This window comes from Grus americana, chromosome 2 (genome assembly GCF_028858705.1).
Source record: "Grus americana isolate bGruAme1 chromosome 2, bGruAme1.mat, whole genome shotgun sequence".
Classification (NCBI taxonomy): Eukaryota; Metazoa; Chordata; class Aves; order Gruiformes; family Gruidae; genus Grus; species Grus americana.
Genome location: NC_072853.1, coordinates 21,281,233 through 21,305,034, shown reverse-complemented (window position 1 = coordinate 21,305,034; position 23,802 = coordinate 21,281,233). Strand labels below are relative to the sequence as shown.

Below are 23,802 nucleotides of genomic sequence, written 5' to 3'. Positions count from 1 at the left end.
CACTGTGTCGTGACAAGAAAAGCACGGGGCGACTGTCGGGAAAGCAGCAGGGACGAGCGTGTCGCGTGGAAAGGGTTTAATCAAACTTCCTGACACCTCCCGGCTTTATCAGCCCCGGTGGCGCGATGTGCAGTGTTGTGTAAAATTAAATAAATAACGGCGCCGGCCCCCTCTCGCCCCCCCCACCTCCGCTCGGCGGCACTGCGCGGCACGGCGGGGCACGGCGCGGCGCGGCACGGCGCGGCGCGGCACGGCACGGCGCGGCGCGGCGCGGCAGTGGGGCGGCAGCGCCATCTGCTGGCGGCGAGGCGGCGCCGCGGGCTTCGTTGGGGCGCGCCCGCCAGGGGCGCTGCGGGGCGGGGCGGAGCGGAGCGCGGGGCAGGCTGTGGAGCAGGCGGGGCCTGAGGGGAGGCGGGGGCTGGGGGGCCCGGGGCGAAGTTGGAGTCCTGCCCTGGGTACTGTTTCGAGCTTGATCTGAAAGAAAACACTGAAACTGGTACAAAACTGAGTCGTTAGCTGGTTAATCCGGTGTGGTCCTTGGGGGTTGCTTGGAGAGGTGGGCTGTTCACTGAAATTCATATATCATACGTGGAAAGGAATGGAACAGATAGTGTTATGCGTACGTTTGAAAAGTGATTCTGTGGTATTAAATCTGCCTTATTGTCATAAAACTGGGTCATGTGTTAAGATATATTTGCATAACTCACAAATTGTGATATTTAAGGAACTTGAGAAATACAAAATAAGCTTCTGGATATTGCAAATATTTCAATAGCAAAATCTTTTAACATTGCCTTTTGTGTGGCAACCACAAGGAATTACAAGTTCCAGATTATTGGCTTCCAATATTTTTTGATTTTTATTTTTTTATGACCATTAAAAAAAAAAAAAAGCAGTTGTTACACAAGTCTTTAAGACTGAGACTCTTCTAACTTTGTAACATTACTCTGCATTGTCATGCTAAGGATCTCACCCTACCAAATTAAAGTTTGTACTTCTTAAATTATTTATATGATGAGTTTTAACTACAGAAGTTTGAAAGGTGCTTTTCATCACCGTGTCTTAGTATTTAATAAAAATTTTTCTTTACGGCATTAAAAAAAAAGAACCCCTTAAATTTTCATACGTGTGTTTTCTGTATCCATGTACGTTGTTGTTCACTTTTCCCTTGATTTTACTCCCGCTTGGATCCTGTCCTGATACTGTGGATATAAACTGGGGTACAGAGACCTGGTTCAGCCAGCATATTCGTGAGTAAATGTAAATATATACATATAAAATTCCCTTAGTTTACAAGCATAATTGTCTTGAGTGGAATGTATCTTAAACAATGAAATCCATAGGTCCCAAGCTGTCTTGAGGTTTGATTTATTTTTTCAGTTCTGGGGAACGGGATGCTGTTCTGCAGGCAACGCGCAGAGTAACAAAGGGTCAGACAAAGGCGCTATGAGGTGGAGAAAGATTATCACCGAAGGAAATGCGACTGCTTCTGTGAGGATGGGTGACAGGATCATCCTTTAATTTCTTGCATTTCAATACAATTAACAGGACAACAATCAATTAACAGGAGGAACCTTCCTCATTTTCTTTTAGATCCCCATTTTCCTCCCAGTGATGACTAAATGTTTTCCGTACACATGAAAAGCCTCACTTCAGCTAAATAGATCATTTTAGTCTGAATCTGGAAAGTCAATGAGAAATCAAGTTGCATTTAAAGCATCTGTGCATTTTGTAGAGATATTTCTGAAGAGGTAAACTAATTGTAGGTCTCTGGTCACAGCCTTGTGTTTAGAACAGTGGGTGGCTGAGAGTGCAGATTGCAGAAATACTTAGTCGAGTACATTGCACTACATCATAGTGCAATTCTCTGTTAAATTCAGTTTTTAATGCAGACACATCTTGAGGGGCTGCTGTTCTCTGCACGGTATCAATTCTCCTGTTTTCTCCCCCTCATACTCGAATATTTTTAACAAAGTGATTCTTCCTTCGGGGTGTATCAGCTTTAGAGCATCTGAATTGGTTAATTTTGAACTTTGTCTAAACTCTACCGCATTTCTCAGGACTAAGGCTGTCAATAGCTAGAAAATAAAAGCATGTCCATTCACTTAATTTTCAGAAAGCTTCTCAACGAGATAGGCAAAATGCTCTTAAGGGTGACCCTGTAGATGTCCACGGAGTCTGCAGAATTCCTCAGACCCCGGCAGACTCCCCCCTGGGGAGCCAGCATGATTTAACTGGCTTCCCATTGAAGCAGCTGTAAGAAGTGAATGCATAAGAAAGGAAGGTAATGAAAACTGACAAGTTGAAAAGAAATTGAGAGTTTAATCTGCAAAGTTGTGCTTGAGGGGGCTTCCATCATGATATTCCTATGGAGTAGCAAAAAGAGAAAAAAAATTAAGAAACTGCAAAGTATGATGAACTTACATATTTTTTTCTTGCACCAGGCAGTATTTATTAATTTCTTTTCTGCCACTTTACAGCACCTCTTTGCCTCTCAAAAACAGAAAATTAAGTACACAAAACCTGGCAATCATAATGAATGTGTGAAATGCTCACAGATTATTTATAAGCATGCAAGTTATGTAGTTGTTGGAGATTCTCTCCCTTCTGCTCCTGCTCGGTGATGAAGAATGGTATTTTAATAGGCAGATGGTAAAGACAATTACAGTTTGGGGCTCAGCTGGGAGTTACATCAGTTTATTGCAAATTATTAGTTGATAAATGCTTTTGTTTACAAGCAAAGTCTTAAGCAGCTTTGTAATCAGTTTATCAGCTGCAGCCTGAATTTTGACAGCTTGCCTTTGGGTATACAGTCACTTCTTTCCTGGCCATTTAGAAATCATGCTGACCAGGCAGGCAGAATGGCAGCTCCTACGCACCTGTATGATGCTCAGTAAACTGGTATTTCTTATTAAGCCTGTTTTGGAAGAAATTGTCAAGTACAGAATCCTCTTTAATTGCTAATCCATGTTAGTGTGTACAGCAAGAGTCTTAACTATTTGCTCATGCGTAATCTTTCTTTTTTTAAGTTGTGACCAGAAGTAGCTCAATCTTGCTGCTACCATTACAGGATTTGCTTTCTGTTGTAACAGTCTCTCTTACTAGATGAACTAAATGGTAGGCTGGCAGTGGTTTACAATGTTGTTTTACTGTGGGCTTTGGACATATATAGCTTGGAAGGTGGAAGTGCTTTTGATCATCATGAGTTTTCAGGTCTTTTTACTTGTAGCTTCTACTTCAAAAGCCAGAACTATAATACCTAGTTTTAAACACATCTGGAGGAAATCTGGGGCTTTCGTGTGGGTTTTATGTGTATGGTGGTGGTATTTTAAATGAAGTACTTTTTAAGTAGAAAACACCCTGTTAGATGCTTATTGTAGTTTCTAGGACATTTACATTTTAGAACATATTAAACATGCAAATATACTTTTAATGCCTTTTACTTTGTTGCTTGTTTAGTAAGAGAGACACTGATTTCTCACAGTCTCGTTTTCACTGTAGCCAAAGTAATACGTTCTAAAGGCTTAAGTGGGAGAAAGATATTTTTTTTTTTATTGTGTGTCGAGAAGTGCTTCTTTGCTTCCATGGTTGTTACAGCTGAGGTAAACTAGGTCCTGAACTTCAACCTGTGAGCTGAACGTTAACGTGAGGAAAGGTCCAAGATAACTAGCAATAATAGCAGCTGCTTTCTCAGGGTTACAGGGCACACAACTAAATGCTCCAGCTTCTGTTCATTATAAAAGGTGGCTTTTGTTTCACGCGCAGCCTTCTTCTGGAGCGTGGCCCCTGGTGTTGAATAAGCAACCAGGTCTCATAGCCGATATTTATTTCTTACTTTGGTTTTGCCATTCTCTAACTTCCCCATTTGTCCTTCTATTTAATGTGTTTATTTTCTTTACAAATACAACCTATCAATCCAGCTTCCTCTATATAATCCTTCCTCCCACTCAGGTACCATTGGCATTCACTCTACATTTGCCCAAGGGCAAGAAATGAGCCCTACAGTAGCAGGTGCAAGACAGCAGAAAATCCATTGATAAGATGTAGCGTACTCTGCTTTCTCTGTAAGAAAGAGGTGCCATTAAAGCATATCTATTGTCTCATTTAATCACCTCCTTTTTTCATACACTCCAGCCTCACAAAATAACTCTGAAAAGACAATCCACAGGCATGATTGTGTTTGTAAGGCTACAAGAAGGTCACCTTACAGCTGTGCTGTTAGGGAAGCAGGGATTGTAGGAATGTGTGTATCCAAAGCCCTACTTCAGAGTAGTTGGTTTCAGCAGTCCATTTTCCCTCTCTGTGAAACCTGGTGCATCCACAAAAGCTGGGGGAAGCAGCGGGGGTCACCTGGGAATGTCTCCTGGGAAGCTCTTTGGAAAGTGCCCATTCACTGATCCTGTAAAAAGTAAAAGGGGAGAGGAGTTTGCTGCGACAATAAGCCCTGGCTCCTCTGCAGTGGTGATGGGAGTGCTATGTGGGCAATGTCAGCAGGGGCTTATTGGGGTTTTTTCAAGCTGTTTATTATTTCCTTTCTGAAGGATTAGTAAATTCTGAAATAACACTCAAGTGACACCCAATTCAAATGTAAAAAAGGTGTAGCCCTCAATTCAAAACAGAGGAATTTGGGGAAAAAAAAAAAAGGAAGAAATAGCTAAACTTGTGAAAGAACAACTTCCTTGTTTGAGTTTATGCTGAATTAAGGAAATATAACAGGTTTAGCATTTGCAACAGGCTTTAATTTCAACCTCTGAGCAGCAGACTTAACTTCTTGTGATGTGGGAGGATATTACAGTTTTCAGCTTCATTCTGTAAGTATTGCCATTTGTGCCAAACATTTAATAGTTTTACGCTGTGGACTGTCGTCCACCAGGAACTGATATCACCTAAGACTTTTTAGAGCCATCTAATAGAAAGATATGTATTCACTCTGATTAGCCCAGGATTTGAACGAGGGTCCCAGAAGAGATATATAAGCCTCTTAAATGCATAGAACTTCTAAGGATATGGGTTTAACTGTCTCCCCCTGTGGTAAATAAGCTGTGACAGCTCTATCAGGGGGAAAATGGCAAATAAAATTACCACATTATTTTCCTGTGAATATTTTCGGAGCACTAATCTATTTTGCCTCTTTACCTAATAGAACTGTTAGTGTTACATGCAGACATTTAATTGGAGGAAACACACAGAAATCCTCAAACTAACAAAAAGCAGGCAGACAGCAGTGGAAAAAATAAGAGGTCAAATGTAAGTGTTTGTTACACTCCTTGCTCTTCAGAAACAGTGCACTTCATTTGGGGTTCAGCTGATGAAGCTTTTTGCAGTATTAATTCGAAAGCTGCTGCAATACAGATGGTGATGTTAGCGGTAGTTGCACTGGAGCAAGGGAAAGACCCTTACACTGACACAGAGATGCCAGGTTTGGGAGTTCACTCCCCAAGGGCTGGCAAGTTCCTTTAATATTTTTCTTTTTACTCTCTATAAGCTGTATAATGCCTGACAGTTTTAACTATAAAATCATCTATTGAGAGAAAAAGAGTCAGCTGTCAGCATATAACTAAGCTGAAGTCAGGCCCAAAGCTCAGGTTGACTCAGGTGCAGGAGTAAAAGCTATATTTTGAAGGAGTATTTTTCTTCCCTGTTTCTGGTCAGACATTTTCTGTCTCAAAATGCAGGGATTTTCAAGCCGCCTTGTTCAATTTGGCTAGTGCTTTTAAGCTGAGTATTATTCTGTTGTTTTGTTCTGAAAAATATTGTTGCAATTCCTTTATTTTGCAGTTTGTTCAGTGAGTTAAAAATGAAGCAGGCTCCATATTTTATACTGAACATAAAGGTAATAGTAGAAGTGGCAACAGAAATGTTTTGTCCACTGTATTGGTCTAATTTTACAGACTGTAATAGATTTTACATTTTTTGCAGTCAGTACACTGCAGGCTTATAATATGCAGTGGTTTAGTTAAAATTAAAGGTCAAGTATCTTTTGGCAATCTCCTTTGATCAGTAAACAAGGAAAAATGATAGAAGATGCAAGGAAGTAATCTCATTAATCTTAATGCAGCACTAAAACTATTTTTTGTGAGAGTTTGAGAACTCTGAATTTGCAGGGGTGATTTTTGAGACGCTTCACAGAGAGATGGTTGGAACCCTGGCATTAAAATACGTGAATAGCAAAAATTCTGTGCAAAGTATGTATTTTGTGTACGCATGTGAAAAATGTGAAGAATTATTTAGCAACTGGAAAGACTGTTCACAAAATGCTTTTGATTTATTGCTGTATATACCACAGATCCGTATCACTTATTCTTACATTATTTTATTCAAAAACTTGTATGAACCATGAGTTGGCATGTTATAGAATACTGAAAAGGCATTAATCAACCTAAATAAACAAGTACATAGATCTATCTAACAACTACGAAGTAGTTAATAAATTTTTAGCAATTTTATTATAGAAAAAAGGTCTAAAAGAGTAGTGCTTAATTATCTGGACTCCTCTGTGCTGGGCTCTCTTTTGATTGTATTAATGAAGCAGCTGGCCCATTGTTTCTCTTTAATTCCTCTATTGTTTTAAGAATATGTCACAGCTCTTTATTCTTTTATCAGGTGCTGTGCAGGAGGATCCACACAATACCTCATATTCCTACTGTATTTGCCAATGCACAAAGAAACCTCCAAAGCATTTTTCAAAGAAGGGGCACACATAATTTATAAGTTCTGTTCCTTGTACCACTCTACTGTCAAAAATTTCAACAGTATTGGATTTGAATTAATTATAATTTTTTATTAAACAATGTGTCTACATATAGATATATGTACTTTGTTCATGTCAAAAATTAGAGATCTGCCCAGGAACTTGTGCCTCACTGAAATGGCATTCATTATGCTGAGTCGTCACAACCCCATGGGTGAGAAGCAGGAGGAACCCAAATACAAAGATCCCGTCCTATTGTGATGTGCAAATTCTCCTTAAATGCTTAACCTGTGCAACAAAGGAGGAAGATAATAAATTAACTCCAACCCCCATTACCATTACTAAAAAGCATCATTTTTACAAATTGGAATATTTCATTGGGAGAGGAAGGTTTAATTCAGTTGATGGTGCCTGGAAGTTGCTAAGAGTAACAGTCTGTTGTTTAAATAAATTCTGATAGTCTTTTGACCCTTCTTGCAAAAAGATGTGTGTACAGGAAATGGGCTATTATGTTGTTGCAGCAACACAATCAAATCCAGTAAGCACAAATTTTACTACACAAAAGTAGTACTTCTGAATTAACTGGCACTGCAAATTGGTTTTAATAGAAATTGCCATTGATTTCCTAAATGTCTATGAAAGACGTATGTCATTTCTGGGTCAAAAACCTAGACTCAAATGGTTCAGCAAGGAAAACCGACTGATACTAAAGACAGGAATACTGGGATTGCCTTTGAATATGTGTTTATATTGTCGTTATACTTCTTCATCTGTGAAAAAACAGCTGCACTTCCTTCCATGAAACAGCTGTACTCAATGGAAGTGATGTTTTTAGCTACTTGCTTTCTTAAGTCACTTTTCCTAAAAGCAACAGTATGAATCGAGAGGCTTTCTGGTTCTATCCGTTTTGAAACTGTTTTCTCCCAGTGGAGTCTGTCCTTAAATATATTTTTTTTTCAGACTGTTACCCACAGACTCCAAATGATCACTCCTTAAGGTCTGCAAAAACTAAGTGGGAAAAAAAGCCATCAGAAGGCTCACTCTGCTGGGGTCTGTGTCTTCCCTGGGAGTGTTGTAGGGTTCTGAGAATCAAAACCGGTGAAGGGCCATCACTTTAGTTAAATCTTCAGAGCAAATTGCTGATTCCACATAGGATAATAGAGGTTGCTTTGTTTAAAAAAAAATCCAAATGTAGAAGAAAAAAATGAAGGGCCGGATAAAAATAAGAGAAGTTTCTTTTGTATTTTAGATGTCTGTCTTACATAAAATAAAGTTTTGTGTTAGCATGCATATCTATCATCACAGTACTCCTTATTCTGAATACAGAAGGTAGAGTATTACTGCATCTAAATATGATTTAATTGGTTCAATTTTCTAGATATTTTTTATACTAAGTGTGGTTCCATATCTTGATGAGCCCAGATGTAGTTGTGCTTGTGGTTTACAGCATCCCATTGCTTGCATTTTATTATTTTTACAAAGCAAATGTCTATCAATCATAGAGATAAATTAGAAAAAATTGTGCAAACATGACACATCGCTAAGATTTTTCCAGCATGCTGTGTAATTATTAACCTGATTTTTGCCATTGAAAGAAGCCACGAATTACAGATAGCATGGATGAAGTTAAATGCTTTTATATTAGATATATTTTGCTTATACAGTATTCTATAGGTATGGCCATACAATATAATTGAAGCTTTGTCAGCTCTGTAGCCTAGCAACAGATAATACTGTTAGGTTACTGAATTGCTCCTGGTTGACAAGTAGGGAGTATTTTTGTGTTTATCATGTTTGCTAATGATGGGATCCTTTCCAAAAGGCTTGTCTTAATCTTAATTAGAGTTTATCAGCAGAGGTCTGCATGACATTGTGCAGACACTGATTTCATAAATAATAAAAAGTGCAAGTGAAAAATTTGGCAGGAGAAGAAGATATTTAAGACCACTGATTCTTCTAAGAGCAGCATGAATTTCCAAAATGTAATCAAGTTTGAACTGTGACTCTATTCTTTATTATCGAAACTTGCAGTACACTCCACTGCAGTTTTGACAGCAATTATGAGTATGATTTATAAGCTTCCTGTTAGGAACCAGATCTGTTTGCACAAGAATCTTGATCATAAACACTACAAAGAACAGTAAGTCCACAGTTTTTCAGGGACATCGGGACCTTACTTCTTCCTTTGCATAGACAGTTTGTTTTGGTTTTGGTTTTTTTACTTAAGGGTGTTGGGGTTTTGGGGTTTTTTTCAAGCAGCAGAAATATTTGCAGTGAAAGATGCAGACAAAGAAGCGAATCCTGAAATAACCTTTCCAGTTGGTGGACTCCGAAGGTATCAGATAGCTGCTTCAGTGCCTGATGTCATTTGATAAAGAAGTCATGCCAATGCAACTGGAATGTAATTTTTTGCTCTAGTTTGCACAACATGATATTCTTTAACTTTCCCAACTTTCGATGATTAAATGAGCATTTCTAATTCCTTGCAATGTGAACTAGAAAAAGAGTTCAAACAAATACATAGTGTTTACAGACATTTTTGTTCTCTTCTTCTGCTTGATGTGTATGTATTACATATCACATAAATTTCTTTGGTTTAACCATAAATATAAAACAATATATTGCAGGCTCAAGAAGGTTATTTTCAATTTCACAAAGTCAGAACTAGTCTTGTAGAGAAAGCAGCCTTCCAATGTCACAAAGCCTTCTGGTATTTCAAAAACCTCCCTTCTCCACTGGAACAAGAGTAAGACTTTTTCTTACCACACCATGTCAAGCCAGTAAGACCCTTTTCAATGTAAATGATGACCAGTGTACTCATTACAGGTGAGAAGTGGGCCGCAATCACCGGTCTACCATTGTTGTGCCTTCTAACCATATAATATAACCACAACTGCATTTCTGAGGCACTGTCAGTCACTCATCCCTGTTAGAGCTTATCTGGATGTTCTTCGTTTCTCTTCTGATGACCGCGTCTGTGTTAGGACTGAGAAACGTGGCCTGGTAAAGCTTTGTTAGAACCATTTCACCCCCATAAGCTTTTTCTGACAAAAGGGACAGTTAGTTAAAAAATTTCTTGCCAGCTTAGTCAGAACATCTCATGTAAATAACAGGCCTTTATGTTTCCTTATGAAATCTTCAAGTCTTTGCAAGTATTTCAAGCAAACATCTTCCTATCTCCTTCTCCATTGCCACCGGTACTTGGCAAAGACTTCCTTATTATCCTTGTGAAAATTTGTCGTTAACACTGCCCTTTGCTTTATGAAAAGATGATATGCTGCTGAGAAATTACTCTGTGTGTGTGTGTCAGTTGTGTCTTAGCTTGTAGAAATGTTTGTGGGAAGCAAGAACTTTTTTCCTGTTTTGTAACCACCACCTGTAAGGAAGCTCTGATCCCTGAGAAGGGTGTCTAGACAGCATAATAATTCATATGATAGTCGTGATTGGAACTTCCTATTAAATTTGGAAGCCTCTGCCAGGTTCTCTGCACATCATTTCCCTGACTGTGCAGCAGAAGGCTCAAAAAGACTTCTCTTCTACTGTTTTCCTGCTGTGCGTGAAGGCCAGCATATTTGCATTCACTGCATTAAGGGCAATGAAGTTCTTTACATCTTTCAAAACAGCACCTATTGCCTTAACCCTGTGCAAGCAAGCATAGAAGGGGACAAGAGGGGACTGTACTGGGTCCTGTCCCTGTGGGTGACTCGTAGCTGGAAGAATGCACCATTTGGGAGGTTATCTGGGGATTTAAATTAATACAATATCATGTACTGGTGAAAACATGGAGATACATGCCATGATCACTTAAATGCCTCATTTTCTATAGAGTGGGATGAAAGAAAACAAAATAACGATGTAATTCTTGCATCTGAATCCTGCTGGGCTGAAGGTTTCTGTTCAATTGCGGGAGTGGATTAAATTTCTGTGGTTCTGATTTCCTTTAATAAGCCAAGCTAGAGATTGTTGTGCTTCCAAAGCTGTCACACATGCCACTTGGCTGTGCCTGCTGTAGGTGTGACAGCCTCCAGGAGCTGGGTGGAGCAGGCAACGCAGGTCACTGCTCACTTCAGCTTTCCAAGTTTAATCTGCTGCTGGACGTGAGTCAACACCCTGAGGAGCTCTAACACCAGGAGACTGAGTCAGCCTTTTAGCTGATCCAGACTGATTGCAGCTGGAGACCTAGTCATCAACTACACTTTCTTTCCCTGCCCGCCCCCAGGGTACAGCATGTCAAGATGTTTGCTGGGATAAAGTCTCAGTTGGTTCTTCTGCAGTGACTCATTTTTTATTTCATTAAGAAATTCAGTGAATAATACAGTCTAGGAAGAGCTCTTATTCAGTATTAAAATATACTAAAAGATGTTGGTTGGTTGATTGTTACACCTTCTGTGTATAAATAAAATAGAAGTGCATGTTAATAATGGAAGCCCTGTTCCTCCCAGAAAATGAACTGTATGGTGTTTGCAGTGAGAGTACCCAGTTTCAGGTTCTCAACTTGCAGCCTGTGTATCACATATTTTTATCTATATGAGACTGATTTTGCACACTTCAGGAATTTAGCCTGGTTCTCTCTTGAACAGGTTTTATACCAGTTTAACTCTGAAGACTTCTGTGTATTTACTCCTGGCTTGTATCAGGCAGTAAGTCAGATCGTGCTCTTCAAATGTTTGAATTCCTGCTTGGGCATTAGGATTCTGCATTTGTAGACATTTACGGCACTATCTTCACATTTCATCTTCTTATTCTCTAGAGGAAATTACTCAGATTTGCACCATTTAATGCTGTAATTTCGGAGGGTAGTAAACCTTAGTATGCTTCGGTCCCATCACAGTAAATTGTTTGTAAACTTTGGAGCCACCTTCAGCTGCTGTATTACCGAAGGGTGAATACAAAGACACTTCTCTGCTTTGAAACTTTTACACCACTTTGAGGTCTGGAAGCTTAGCCTTTTTTTTTCCACTGAAACACATTGTCACTGATGCTGTTTTGTTTGCTCATCTTTGAAAGCTAATAGACTGGTTTAATTAATTGTCCAAGATTTCTCTAAAACAATGTCCTAATTCTTCCATTTAGCTGTGGCATATCATACACTGTTGTTATCTCCTCTACCAGATTTTTGCAACAAGTTGTTTTAAAACTATAATCTCTTTGAGGGGAAAAAAATGAAGTGCAGTTGAAAAGGCAGTTATGCCGAAAGATAAACACAGCAATATTACTTATCAAAATGAGTACAGTTTTTGCTTGCCTAATGAATACAACATATAGCTTTTTCTATATATACAAAACCTGAGGAAAAAAAGCTTTATAACATATAAAGTATGCAACATTATTTCAGGCATAACTGTATTGGATATGTATCTAGGCCTGAGAGTGTAGATAACACAATATAAGTGCTTTGCCTGTCTAAACATGTTAAATAAATGAGCATTCACTATCGCATTCAAATACATTAGTAGATGTACTCGCATAGTTAATTTTCTTTTTAATGCACTACACGTGACATTTGCAGCACAGAGCTATAGTGTATCTTACTGTTTGATGAAAGTTCTTCCACCTCCCCCCCTCCTTTTAAACAAACCTTTATTTGAATAAGCCTTTATGAAACAGATCTTTGGCATATCTTCTTTTCAGGAAGTTCAGTCAGTGTAAGCAGAGATAAAGCAGTCATGTTACGAAGAATATTACATAAGGGAAGATTTTTTAGAGAAAGAGGGTGGCAAACATAAGGGAGGGGAAGAACGCCCTTAAGAGGAAATCTGATTTCTTTCTTGCAGCTGTTTGGCTTTATTGTGCTGGGATTTGGTATTCAAAATAAAGCAAAGTTGGAGTTATGAAAAAATATACAGGAAGTTTGATGAAAAGTAATGATGAGAAAAGTGCCATATAAAATATTTTCACCTATATCTTGATTTTCATAATGCTGGCTTTTAGGAGACAAAATGAAAAATTAAAATAAAGATTCATGCCGCAAATGGTTAGGAAAAGTATCCCCAAATTGTTATCCTTATACAGTGAAAACTCCTCTGTTGAGAGAAGGAAGGCAGTAAAAGTAAAAATTACTTGCCTCTTTACCTTGAACAAGCCATTGAAATTTAAAAAAAGAGTGTGAAGATACGGCACTGATGTTTTAAGTTCTGGAATCTGATATCATCAATTAAATCTTTCTGCTTTCATGTTTCCTGTAGGAGGGCAGCTTTGGTGTACCACGACCAAGGCCATTTCAGAGGGGGAAGAGCTGATTGCCTTTGTTGTAGATTTTGACTCAAGGCTGCAAGCTGCTAGTCAGATGACTCTCACAGAAGGGATGTATCCTGCACGCCTGCTGGACTCAATACAACTGCTCCCTCAACAAGCTGCAATGGCATCTATTTTGCCTACGGCTATTGTGAACAGTAAGTGATGAATACTATTCTCTGGCATTTTTTAAAAACAGCAGTACTTTAAGGCGCGTATGAAAAGCTAATACAGTGATAGTGAGTTCAAGACCACAGAAAGCACATGACTTAAACACCACAGCTCGAAGCCTGCTTTTGTTCCCCCATCATCTCAGATGAACTCACAGACATAAAAGGAGGAAGAAGAGTGGTTTGGCGGCTGGGCTCTGCAAGAGCCTCACCCAGAGTATCTAACCTGCCCTCGTGTGGAGATTCTGTGATCTGCTCCCAGAGGCAACAGGATCAGAAACTTAAAGTAGATAAGATAGGCCTGTTAGCTCACAGTGTCCAGTCTCTGCCGCTCAAGTAAGCTTGTTGCTTACAGCTGCAGCTTCTGGTAATAATTCATGGTACTCAATGGAAAGCAAGAACACATCTCTTCAGTGGCTGTTTCGAAATGCAGCGGAGGCCATGCCTTATAGCAGCCCTGATTTATTGTAGTACCTCCACTCGGTGGACAAAATACAGTATGTAATTAAGTGCTGTTCTTGGAGAAGAGGGACGTAAGTACATGTAAGTCAGTTCCTGAACTGGCACAATTCAGATTGAATTAGCTTCATTTCTTTAACTTATTATTGCTTTTTTACCTTTATACAGCTCTAGTTCCTCATCCTCCTCTAAGTACTTTTCAAATATATTGGCTGTTACCATCAGCCGAGGGTGTATTTTTCTGCAAATCTACACGAGGCCAACTCTGGGCTTTGGCAAAGTAGTCATATTTCTACAGCATCAAATTTCTGGAAACACCTTTGCTGCCAGCACTGCCTTTCGCACTCATCATTGCTACTTCTGCTGCTAAGAGGACTCTTAAGTTTACAGTGCATCAGCTCTTGCTATACAGGCTTAGCGGCAACTTGGAGTAACCTGTGTAATTTTAATTCCAGGAGGCTACTAAAGTAGCAAGTCTCACTGTCCAGAACTTTCCTCCCCGGTTCTGCCTCTGCCTCTGACCAGACGGGGCTGTTTCCACATTTCATTGTTGAGCTGGTGAAATTCAGTTTCTTCAGTAAAGTCGTGAGCCAGATGCGAGTCCAGTAATATTTTATATTTTATATTTCCTAACATTTTTTGATTGAAAAATCAAAATTAGAATATCACCTTTGGCTCATTCAGCTTGAGCTTAAATGTTTCATTTCCTGAATTGATCTATTGAAATATTTGGAAACTATCCATTGAAACAAATTGAAATACTTTGCTTTTAAAGAATTAAAACATTAACTTCAAGTGGCCTTTATCTATTATGCATCACTTTAGGGGACTAACAGTTTCAGGTGCCATCCCTATAGATTGTTCTCCCTGGAATTCCGTCCTGTCATCATGCAAAACTCCTCAAATGCATCTCCTCTGCATGGCATGTAATGGGAGTCACATATTCACTATGCATAACTGGAACTACAGACTGTCCAGACCATCTAGCCCATAGGAAATAAAGATGGCTCGAAGTCAAATTCATTAAGATAATCAGAAAGTTCAATTCCGTGACGGAATGTAATCAAATGAATTCAAATAGGACATGTTGCCCATATCAGAATTTCCTATTACTACTTTTGGACTTTCTCTTCTATAGAAGCCTCAATGGTTCAACTTTTTTAAACCATTTGAACCCAAAAACAAGTGCTGAAATGTCAGCTTTCACGAGATGGACATTTGAAATGATGCAAGCTGTATCAGTAATGTTTCAATAGTGGTATATACTAGAATACTAACTGCTCCATTAAATGTTCATGTGTTAAATTCATGTACAATTATTCAGTGGCAAATGGAAAAATAGAAACTGGTGGTGATGAAAATATTTTATGCAAATTCATGAGCAGAAAAATAGACAAGCATTAGCAATGCAGTCAGAGAAGCAAACTAAGCAATGTAAATTTTGGCTGCATTTGTAGCTATTTAACAAATAAAAACCTCATCCATTTCAATGGGTTGGAGTCTTCAACTTTGTTCACCCAAAGGAACTGGAACAGAGCAGTTGTCCTGTACACATCAATATCTGAAATCAAACATAAATTGTCATGAATGATAATGAATTACATCATCAGCTACACATGCCATATTTTCAGAGCAGCCAACCATTCTTCAAGACTAAGTTAATTACAATCACTTGCAGTTTTTTGCATTCTGAAGTCAGTGGGAGTTTTAATGTTGACCAAGATGTGTTTTGATATTGACTGCAATTGCCCATTCTCTGATTCTGAGCTCAGCTGGCACAGTCTGGCTGCACTCATCATTTTATCCTTTCTCAAAAACAGGCAAGAAGTGTGCAAACCAGTGGCAGAGAATGATCCTAGGCCCGTAGTAACTCCTGAACTGTATGCAGGAATGGGGAAGGTGTTAATTGACTTAATCCAAAAGTGTGGAAGGGACCGTTCTCATGATTTAACAATATAAACAAGAAGTTCCAGTGTTCTAGTCTTTACTCTGTTACTGTTTAATTTACTAGTGTAGATGTACCCTAAAGGGCTGGGATTTCTTCCTTGTTCTTACTGATTCGATGACAAGCTCAGCTTTCAGAAAGATCAAATAGGTCTTTTGCCCTTCTGAGACAGATACACAACATGTACTGTGGAGGTATCCTTCTGACAGGATATTAACAACCAAATAGCTATCTGCTTTGTGTAAATACACAGTATTTATTATTACTTTTCACATGAGTAAAGTACATAGCCTTCAGTACATGATCAAAATACCTACTCCCTCTGCTGCTGGGAAGCACTCTGTGCAACCTCTGCATTGTCTTCTCCTCAGAGAGGGTGCTGACACTTTGGGATAGAAGATAACAAAAAATTGCATCGTTCTTAGCAAATATCCCTTTTGCATAGTGAAAAGTGGAACAGTAACAATTTACCAAAAACATGGTCAAAAGTACATTAGAAATTTTAACTTCTAATATTAGTAACAACAGGAACCCAGGAAATAAACATGCTGCTTAGTGTAATATTACATTCAACACTGTAGGATCTTAAGGAAACATAATCTAGTCTGGCCTCCTGGATATCAGAGCAACAGGATTTTAGAGTAATAACTACATAAGCATTCTGAAAATATGCATCCTTCAGAATGATCTGCAATTAGCACTCAAAAATTTTAAGGCCCAATGCTGGAAAGACTTGTGCACACAGAAAAAAAAGAAGAATTAAAAGATGTCACATATTGAGTAGTGATGCATTGGAGATACAGCTTGCTTCTTGAATTAGCACTGCATATGCACAACAAAATTTAATTTCATTTTTTAAATAATTACATGCTAAAAACATCTAGCTGGTTTTTATATTAACTATTTTTAAAATGTCCTTTTGAAAGAAACAACTGTCTCCCACGTTCAGTTTCTCACCTGAAAGTGACATTTTAATAAACCCATGGCTCTGTTTTCAATATTTTATTAAATAAGCATCTGTTTAATGGGGAAGTGAGGGGAATTAATCCAGCTGTGTTAATTGGTTGGCACTGAGTGCACCGTGGCTAACCTGCACCTGGTTATATTTGCTTGTAGAGGACATATTCCCTTGCAAATCCTGTGGCATTTGGTATCGAAGCGAGCGGAACCTGCAGGCCCATCTCATGTATTACTGCAGTGGGAGGCAAAGAGAGGGGCCTCAGCTGTCAGAGGAGAATGAAGACAGTGCTCAGCAGATATCCAGTGTCTGCCCCTTTCCGCAGTGCACCAAAAGTTTTTCTAATGCAAGAGCTCTGGAAATGCACCTAAATTCTCACAGTGGTAAGTACCATGTCTTTTCCTGTATCATCTTCTAGATTTAGCTATTTGAAGAATTATTCACTATAGACATTCAGTAGATCAAGGTCTTTCCAAATATATGCAAGCAGGGGATGTAGATACTACCAAAACATCAACAGTTTCTGACCTGTGTTCTACACCAAGCACTTCTCCCAGGTAACCAGTGTCATTTATCTACTAATCCTCATTTGAATGCTGTCTTTCTCTTAATGTGTGTATACACGCATATAGGCAGTATTTCTTTACTGGTGAAGGTATGCTCAGGGATCCAGACACAGACTGCTGCTGCTGCTTGGTCTCTGAGAGATTCAATCAATACTTCAGGATTGCATCCACCAAACACGACTCTGCTGGACTACAATCTCTACCTACCCATTTTGATGCTCAGTGGAGAAATACATACTACCAGAGAGCAAATCCTTCTGAAATAAGATCTTGGGGTCCTAGAGTAGGCTTCTTAGGGAGGAGTCTTTAAGGACCAGGGTCCAGAATTCTGTGTGCTTTTCCCAGGAGATTTCTTTCATAAAAACTTCTTGTTTCATAACCATATTCTTTTCCCTCCTTAGAAATATAAAATGGGGATATTATTTTCTTTGTCCATGTTGTTAAAATTATAATACTGGATATATGTAAATTATAATACTAGATTAAAAAATTCCCGAGATTAAAAATCTGGAACTCAGCAGGAATCTTATCTACCTCCCTGAAGGTCCTTTGAGTGTGCTCTTTGAATTTGTTTTGAATTAGGGCTGGTAACACAAGTTACGAGTTTGCAGAACATTCTGCATTGGAGTTTTCAGTAGCAGAGAAAACCTACAAATAAGAAAGACTGCAGTGTCAGGTTATGGGTGTGTTGGATCTCTAGTGTACAGAGCTGTCTGGAAAGAGGCAAGGGCCCTGCAGGAGTTCATGATCCTTCTGTTAAATGGATGGAGTCTAAAGGACACTAATGTGCTTTATTCACAGAAGAAAGCCTTATTTGGCTGCAGTGTAGAAACTCCTGGGGGAGTAGGAGTCTATTCTGTGGACTTGGTGAAGTGAAAAATCTTCTTCTGATACTTGGGCAGCCATTACAAATCTAGAAGGTATCATGTTGCCTTGGAGGAGTTTGGTACCTCCCAGAACAGGACTGTAAGAGTGCTGAGTGAGAAACTTTCTTATGGAGACAACACTTAGCCATTCATTTAGAGGTCAGATCTTTTTGTGCTTCCAGATCTTTGAATATCAGGCTATTGCCATTTTCTGTCTTTTGCCTAGCAAATATTTCACTGCTCAGTGAACCAGCGGAACAGTAGGAATAGCTTCAACAAGAGCAGGTGAATGCAGCCCAGCATGTCTTACAGCCTAGTAATTAAAACCAGGTACTCTTGGAAGATAATAAATTCATTTCTCCCCAAGCAGAGGAAAATTCTGAAATCTTATCCCTTGTGTAAAAGGGTTGCTTCTTTGCATTTAGTGACATACTATCAGCTTAGGTGTCGACGGGGTTTTCAGCCATAAGCTGTGAGTGACTATGTCTTCTTGCAATCTAGAGATAAGCATCTGTGTTCCTTGAAACACATAGGTCTGAGATCCTGCTGAATTTTCAGTACGAATCTTTAGGTATTTCTTAAATCAGAGGCTAAAAGTCAGGCCTTCCCTTTCTTTTTAGTCATAAACTAGTCAGTTCAGTCATGCTTGCTCTCTTTCAATCCTGTCAATCTTTATTTTTTTAATACAGATTATCACAAGTTATAACAGCTTCTGCAGTAGGAATGAAACATTCCTTTTCCAAATGCCCTGTAAGCTAGTACTGTGCTTGCTTCAACTCCTGGTACCATTCCTGCTAGGGGCTGTAGCAGACCCACACCACTGGAGCATGGAGCCCTGACTGAAATGCAACAACACTCCAACATGACTCTATCACGTGATGTAGAAGTGTATGAAATACCATCTCATGGCAGTGGGGGAGCTAAAGCTTCATACGGCCTCCCAGTGAAAAAGTGTCTGATGGGGAGCAAGCGCTGATTAAAGTGTTGTGTGTCTCCTCGGCTCCCTTCTGGCCTCTGAGCCCGAGAGTAGTTCAAATTCAAATGTCACTCCCAGCTGTGGGAGTCGCAGATACTAGGGGAGAAGTGAGCACCCCCAGGTACCACAGAATGACTTCCCACAGACTAAGCCACAATATTCTTACAGCTTTATATTGTCCAACCACCACGAACCTAGTTTACCTGACCAAGGCATGGTATATACATGTGTGTGTGTGTGTGTGTGTGTGTAGACAGAACAAATATCCATTTTAGATTCTGAAGATCATCCCTACCAATATTTTTTTCAGTTTTTGTTGTCTAACAGGTAATCAGAATCTGTGTTGTTGCAGTAGAGAAATTCAGTCTTACCTCTTTTTAAGGCATTTTCAGTTTCAAAATACCATGAAACGTTGGCAGTTTTTTTGTTTCAGCAGTGAATGTAAGATGGCTTTGGAAGTACTGTTCTCGATAGGGAAAGTTGTAGTGATTTCATGAGGAAAAGGTGTTGTATTACAGCAGTAGTCATCTATGGTCATGATATATGGAAGATAAAGTGTTAAGGAAGCTGTGTCTTACTATTCGTCCTCCTCCCTTCACAACGAACGCAACTCATCAGTCCTTTCTGATGAGGATAGATCTGTATCCTGTTCTCACACTACAGCCAACTCATACATGCAAAGAGCTGAGCTTCAGTAATGCTCAAAATGCTATTTTTCCTCTGTGGCTTTCAGGCACTCCGAGTTTGAGGACTGTACCTCAAGCCACATCATAACCTTGAACCTCTTGACCTTGATGTGCTTTCTGTGCATTCAAAATTTTCAGTGATTGTGTATGGGAAACATTATGTCTCCTTTAGTTAAAACTCTGATTTCTGAGACCTTTCCATTTAGAATAAGTCCAGTCTATTTTTATCCTTTCCCTTGTTCTTTCTTTCCCTTCATCTCTGCTGAATGCATGCAGATACTAAGGCTCTCCAAAGCAGAGCAGAAGTCTGGGAATATCCTCTAGCAGTTCAAGGAAAGACATTCTGAACCAATTCAAGTATTTTCAGGGTGACTAATATCATCCCATCAGAAGAAAATTAGTTGTTCTCACTGTGTTTGTACCTGCTGTGCAACTGATTTTCCGGTATAGATGAAGGGCAAAATGGTCACTTTATTTTGTATTTTACTTGTCTTTTCTAAAGGAGTGAAAATGGAAGAATTTCTCCCACCTGGTGCTAGTCTGAAATGCACAGTTTGTACTTACACTGCTGACTCAGTGATTAACTTTCATCAGCACCTGTTCTCGCATCTTACTCAAGCTGCCTTTAGATGCAATCACTGCCATTTTGGCTTCCAAACTCAGAGGGAGCTACTGCAGCACCAAGAGTTACATGTCTCTGGCAACAAGATTCAGAGAGAAAGTGACATTGAACACTCTCCAAGTAGAAACGAAGAAGGTTTACAGCCAGCAACAGACCTGTTGAGCAGAAATGATGTTCCCCAAAGCCAAAAGACCATGCAGACTAAAGATGCAAGTTCTGATACAGAGCTTGATAAATGTGAAAAAAAGGCTCCACTTTTCCTTCCAAACCAGAGGCCAGAAACACAGCCTGCAGCAAATAAGCAGAGTTTTTCATACACTAAAATAAAATCTGAACCATCCAGTCCAAGACTTGCTTCATCGCCAGTTCAGCCTACTATTGGTCCTTCTTTCCCAATGGGACCTTTCCTTTCCCAGTTTGCTTTTCCCCAGGACATCACTGTGGTTCCTCAGGCTTCAGAGATATTAGCCAAAATGTCTGAACTGGTCCATCGAAGACTGAGGCATGGAAGTAGCAATTATCCTCCTGTAATTTACAGTCCTTTGATGCCCAAAGGGGCTACATGTTTTGAGTGTAACATAACATTCAATAATTTGGACAACTACTTGGTACACAAAAAGCATTACTGCAGCAGCCGATGGCAGCAGATGGCAAAGTCACCAGATTTTTCCAGTGTTCCAGAAAAAATGCCAGAAGCCGTAAGTCCCAGTAATGGTCAAAGCTCTATAAACATCCTGAATGCAGCTCCTCACACATCAGATCCAGAGAATCAACTTCTGCAGACATCTTGCATAAACTCTTCCAATGTTTTAGATTTGATTGGGCCAAACAATAAAAGTCATGAAAAAGACTTTACAGCACAATCTAAGAAGTTGTCAGCTGCGAGCAACGGCGATGAGAAGATAAATGGAAAACCTTCTGATGTGAAGAATCCCAGTGCTCCTTTAGTAGAAGGGGAGAGTGATCCTAACAAGACCACATGTGAAGCTTGTAATATTACTTTCAGCAGACATGAAACATACATGGTCCACAAGCAGTATTACTGTGCCACTCGCCACGATCCCCCACTGAAGAGGTCCGCTTCCAACAAAGTGCCTGCCATGCAGAGAACAATGCGTACCCGGAAGCGAAGGAAGATGTATGAGATGTGCCTACCAGAGCAAGAGCAAAGGCCACCACTAGTTCAACAGCGATTTCTAGAAGTGGCTAATCTTGGCAATCCTTGTACATCTACTCAAGAGTCAACGGAAGGCCTTGGAGAATGTTACCATCCACGCTGTGATATCTTTCCAGGAATAGTCTCGAAGCATCTGGAAACGTCACTGTCTATTAACAAGTGCGTTCCAGTCTCAAAGTGCGATACTCCCCACTCCACTGTGTCTTGCTTGGAGATGGATGTGCCAATAGATCTCAGTAAAAAATGCTTACCCCCGTCAGAGAGGACATCCACTTCTCCCAAAAGGCTGCTGGACTACCATGAGTGCACAGTATGCAAGATCAGTTTTAACAAGGTAGAGAACTACCTGGCTCACAAGCAGAATTTTTGCCCTGTCACTGCCCATCAGCGTAATGACCTGGGACAGCTCGACAGTAAGGTGTTTCAAAACCCAGAAAGTGAAAGAAACAGCCCAGATGTCAGTTACGAAAGAAGCATAATCAAATGCGAGAAAAACGGAAACTCGAAACAGCCCTCTCCTAATGGAAACTTATTTTCCACACACTTAGCAACACTTCAAGGACTAAAAGTCTTTAGTGAAGCGGCCCAGCTTATTGCTACAAAAGAAGAAAACAAACATTTGTTTCTTCCACAATGCCTTTACCCTGGAGCAATAAAGAAAGCTAAAGGAGCAGATCAGCTTTCTCCATATTATGGAATCAAGCCAAGTGATTACATTTCTGGTTCTCTCGTCATTCATAATACTGATTTAGATCAAAGCACAAATACAGAAAGTGAATCTCCTAAAGGCCAGGCGCCTGCGAATGGATGTGCTGTGCAGAAGAAAGAGTCTCTTCCGCTATTGCCGAAAAACCGAGGCATGGTAATAGTTAATGGGGGACTAAAACAGGAGGAAAGACCTGCCGCAAACCCACAACAAGAGAACATTTCCCAGAACCCTCCGCATGAAGATGGGCACAAGTCTCCTTCTTGGATCTCTGAGAATCCCTTAACTGCAAATGAAAATGTCTCTCCAGCAATTCCTACAGCAGAGGAACAGTTGTCTAGTATAGCTAAAGGCGTGAATGGTTCCACCCAGGCCCCAACCAGTGGAAAGTATTGCCGACTGTGTGACATCCAGTTCAACAATCTTTCAAACTTTATAACTCATAAGAAGTTTTATTGCTCGTCACATGCAGCAGAACATGTCAAATGAAACAATTGGTTGGTCACCTTTGGTACCTGTGTTTAGCATATTGTTCCATACAGTCTAAAGCAAGCTGTTTGAATTACATCTGGACAATCAGGAGATTTCACTATTGCTGAGTTGAAGACTTAAAGGTGTAATTTCATTACAGTCCATTAGTAAAGTGTATTATTGGTGCCATTTTCAAAAATATTAATTTATTTTACCAGCAGTATTCATAGCTGTAGTTATGTTATTTTTTATTTAAAAACTTTATATTAAAGTCATTTGTAATGTTATTGTATAGTTATTGTGTAGCACATATGGTTTGCACTGTATAGTAGATTTTAAAGAAAATAGTCACAAACAATACAGAAAAGCATTTTAGAAATAGCTTCAAAAGCACTTGTGTATCCTGATTTTTTTTCTTATATGCTGTTGCAGATATATGTATATGCTAAAATATAACTTGCAAAAAAGTTTCAACTATGCTGTAAAGTTCGCCTTAAAATTTCAATTTTTTGAACAATTGGGCTCAGTTTGCACTTTATATTTTAGCAGATACAGTACCTTAGTCATTAGGCTTTGCATTTGTATGTAGCAGTATGTTTCTGTCCACTTTCTTAATCTGAAACGTACGTTAAATGAAGATGGCAATTTTTTTCTTGTATAGTACTTGTATTTTCTTTCGCTGATGCATCTCTGTCTCAATTTTTAAACCTTTGCTGTTAAATGCAATACTTTATAAAGAATGAACAAAATTACTGGAAGCAGTATTGTAAGTAATGAGGTCATATCAATCAGTTTTATCTTTTGAAAGGCACAGTCTAAAACAAAACCCTAAACTCAATGCTGCAATTATGAATCTAATTCATATATAAGATATATTTAAATATAAGAGTAGCAATACTGCAACTGGTGATCACAAAGATAATGTTCTACTTCTGATAGAAATAATTTCTCAACAAATGTTGTTACTATGCATGTATATGGATGGAATAAAATTCCAGATCATTGGAGATGTTTGGCAGTAATTTCTTTAAATTTATTTTGTTTTTCAAGGAGGATTTAGAGCTCACAAACTGTAAAGAAGCTCTTAGGAACAGGTTAACGTTGCCCCCATCTTCAGTGGAAGCAAAATGTTCAAAGAGAAAATGAGTACAAATGATGCGGCCGCTTTGAGGGAGTCCTTGCTGACAGGTCACTAATACAACTAAGTCTAAGACAACCTAGTGAACGAAAACTTAAAATGTGAAGGTTTGAAACAAGGAAGGCTGTTCCCTTTAT

At 39.3% G+C, this 23,802-nt stretch overlaps 1 protein-coding gene across 4 annotated transcripts in view; it reads left to right on the top strand.

The window, feature by feature from the left end:
* Positions 1 to 23,530, top strand: part of ZFPM2 (zinc finger protein, FOG family member 2) — a 318,609-nt gene extending 295,079 nt beyond the window's left edge. For all 4 annotated transcript variants that reach the window (XM_054818506.1, XM_054818503.1, XM_054818505.1 and 1 more), the window contains 3 exons: positions 12,877 to 13,083; positions 16,616 to 16,840; positions 20,054 to 23,530. In XM_054818506.1, coding sequence (XP_054674481.1) covers positions 12,877 to 13,083; positions 16,616 to 16,840; positions 20,054 to 22,545 — 2,924 coding nt within the window. In that variant the 3' untranslated portion in view covers positions 22,546 to 23,530. The remainder of the gene's footprint in view (positions 1 to 12,876; positions 13,084 to 16,615; positions 16,841 to 20,053) is intronic.
* Positions 23,531 to 23,802: the final 272 nt, after the last annotated feature.